General features: G+C 51.8%; 1 protein-coding gene across 1 annotated transcript; it reads left to right on the top strand.

Annotated features, from left to right (window-relative positions):
• The first annotated feature begins 533 nt into the window (after positions 1 to 533).
• Positions 534 to 1,001, top strand: LOC122385739 (lectin BRA-3-like). The gene has a single exon (XM_043374208.1). The coding sequence runs from the start codon at positions 534 to 536 to the stop codon at positions 999 to 1,001; it is 468 nt and encodes a 155-aa protein (XP_043230143.1).
• The last annotated feature ends 357 nt before the right edge of the window (positions 1,002 to 1,358 follow it).

The raw sequence follows: 1,358 nt of genomic DNA, 5'->3' as shown, positions 1-1,358 counted from the left end.
CAAAATTAAATTGACAACTTTTAGGTGAAAGGTGGTGATTTGGGTTAAGGGGCGAGTCAACTACTGGGTTATTTTGCACCCATTAAATGAAACTTCTGCTCCAATTCTACCCATTGAACCTCAATATCATGATCCACCTGTCCATTACTACATAGGTATCCTTCCTTATTACATAGAAACTTTGAATGGCATGGTAATTTATAATTTTAAATGACAATATTTTCATGTTTCTTCTGTAGGTAGGTCGGTAGGTAGGTAGGTACGTACACAAGACTGCTATGGACACTTTTCCAAGTTGGTGGGGCAAAAAACCTAATGTATGTGTTGGTTTGAGTCGTTTGATTGAGTTGATTGATTCCTTTCATTGTCGCGTTTGAGTCGATTGAATCAATTCCCGAAAACTGCTCTGACTTGATTGATTTGATTGGTTTCCCAAATTTGTCGTGATTGAATTGATTGCTATTGATTGAGTCGTATACAACCCTGCACTGAACATCAGCTCCATCAATCCATCATCTTCTGAAGCTTCCGACATGAGTCCCACAGTTCTGCTTGCGTTTCTCGTCGCCGCCGTCGCCGGCGCTGAGGCCGCGTGTCCAGCCGACTGGGTGGAGCTGAACGGCGACTGCTACTGGTGGACCCCCTCCTCCATCAGCGGATCTCAGCTTGCAGACGCCTGCCGCGCCGTCCTCACCGACGCCGTGCCCGTGTCCGTTCACTCTGCCGCGCAGAACTCCCAGCTGGCTGAGAGTCTGGTGCACGGCTTCCCAGTCTGGCTGGGTCTTTACCGCCCCGACGGCAGCGGCGCCGAGTTCGCATGGACTGACGGCTCACAGATCGACTTCCAGTTTTGGGCGGACGGTCAGCCGGCCGGCGACGGTGAGCTGTGTGTCTACATCAACGCCGACCCGCAGACGGGCACCTGGGCCGCCTGCGACTGCCAGCAGTGGATGCTGCCCTACATGTGCCGGCTGCCTGGCGGTGCGGCGAGCAGAGGCTGAGAGGGAAAACACCACCGTACCCGGCCGCGCGGGGCTTCCGCGGGGGAGAACTGACATTTGAGGAGCGTTCGGTGAGCCGACACTCGAGGAGGGTTGGGTGCTATTGGTGAGCCGACATTTCGGCAGCGTGTGGTGTTTGAGGAAGGGTATACAGAATGAGCGCTGTGGAACGAGCTAGTACATATAGATCGCACTAGAACGCACTAGTTCAGATCAGTATGGTATTATCTACTATATTATCATGTTTCAACCCTGACATTGGTGCTGGTACCAAATGCAAACGCCGAGAAGCTCTTGACACTTTTTCTCAATCACTGGGTCGCCTATTCCTTCAAAAGCGAACTGCGAGGCTGGACT

This window comes from Amphibalanus amphitrite, unplaced genomic scaffold (genome assembly GCF_019059575.1).
Source record: "Amphibalanus amphitrite isolate SeventyFive unplaced genomic scaffold, NRLGWU_Aamphi_draft 000229F_arrow, whole genome shotgun sequence".
NCBI classification, from domain to species: domain Eukaryota; kingdom Metazoa; phylum Arthropoda; class Thecostraca; order Balanomorpha; family Balanidae; genus Amphibalanus; species Amphibalanus amphitrite.
This window is presented reverse-complemented; position numbering and strand designations above follow the sequence as displayed.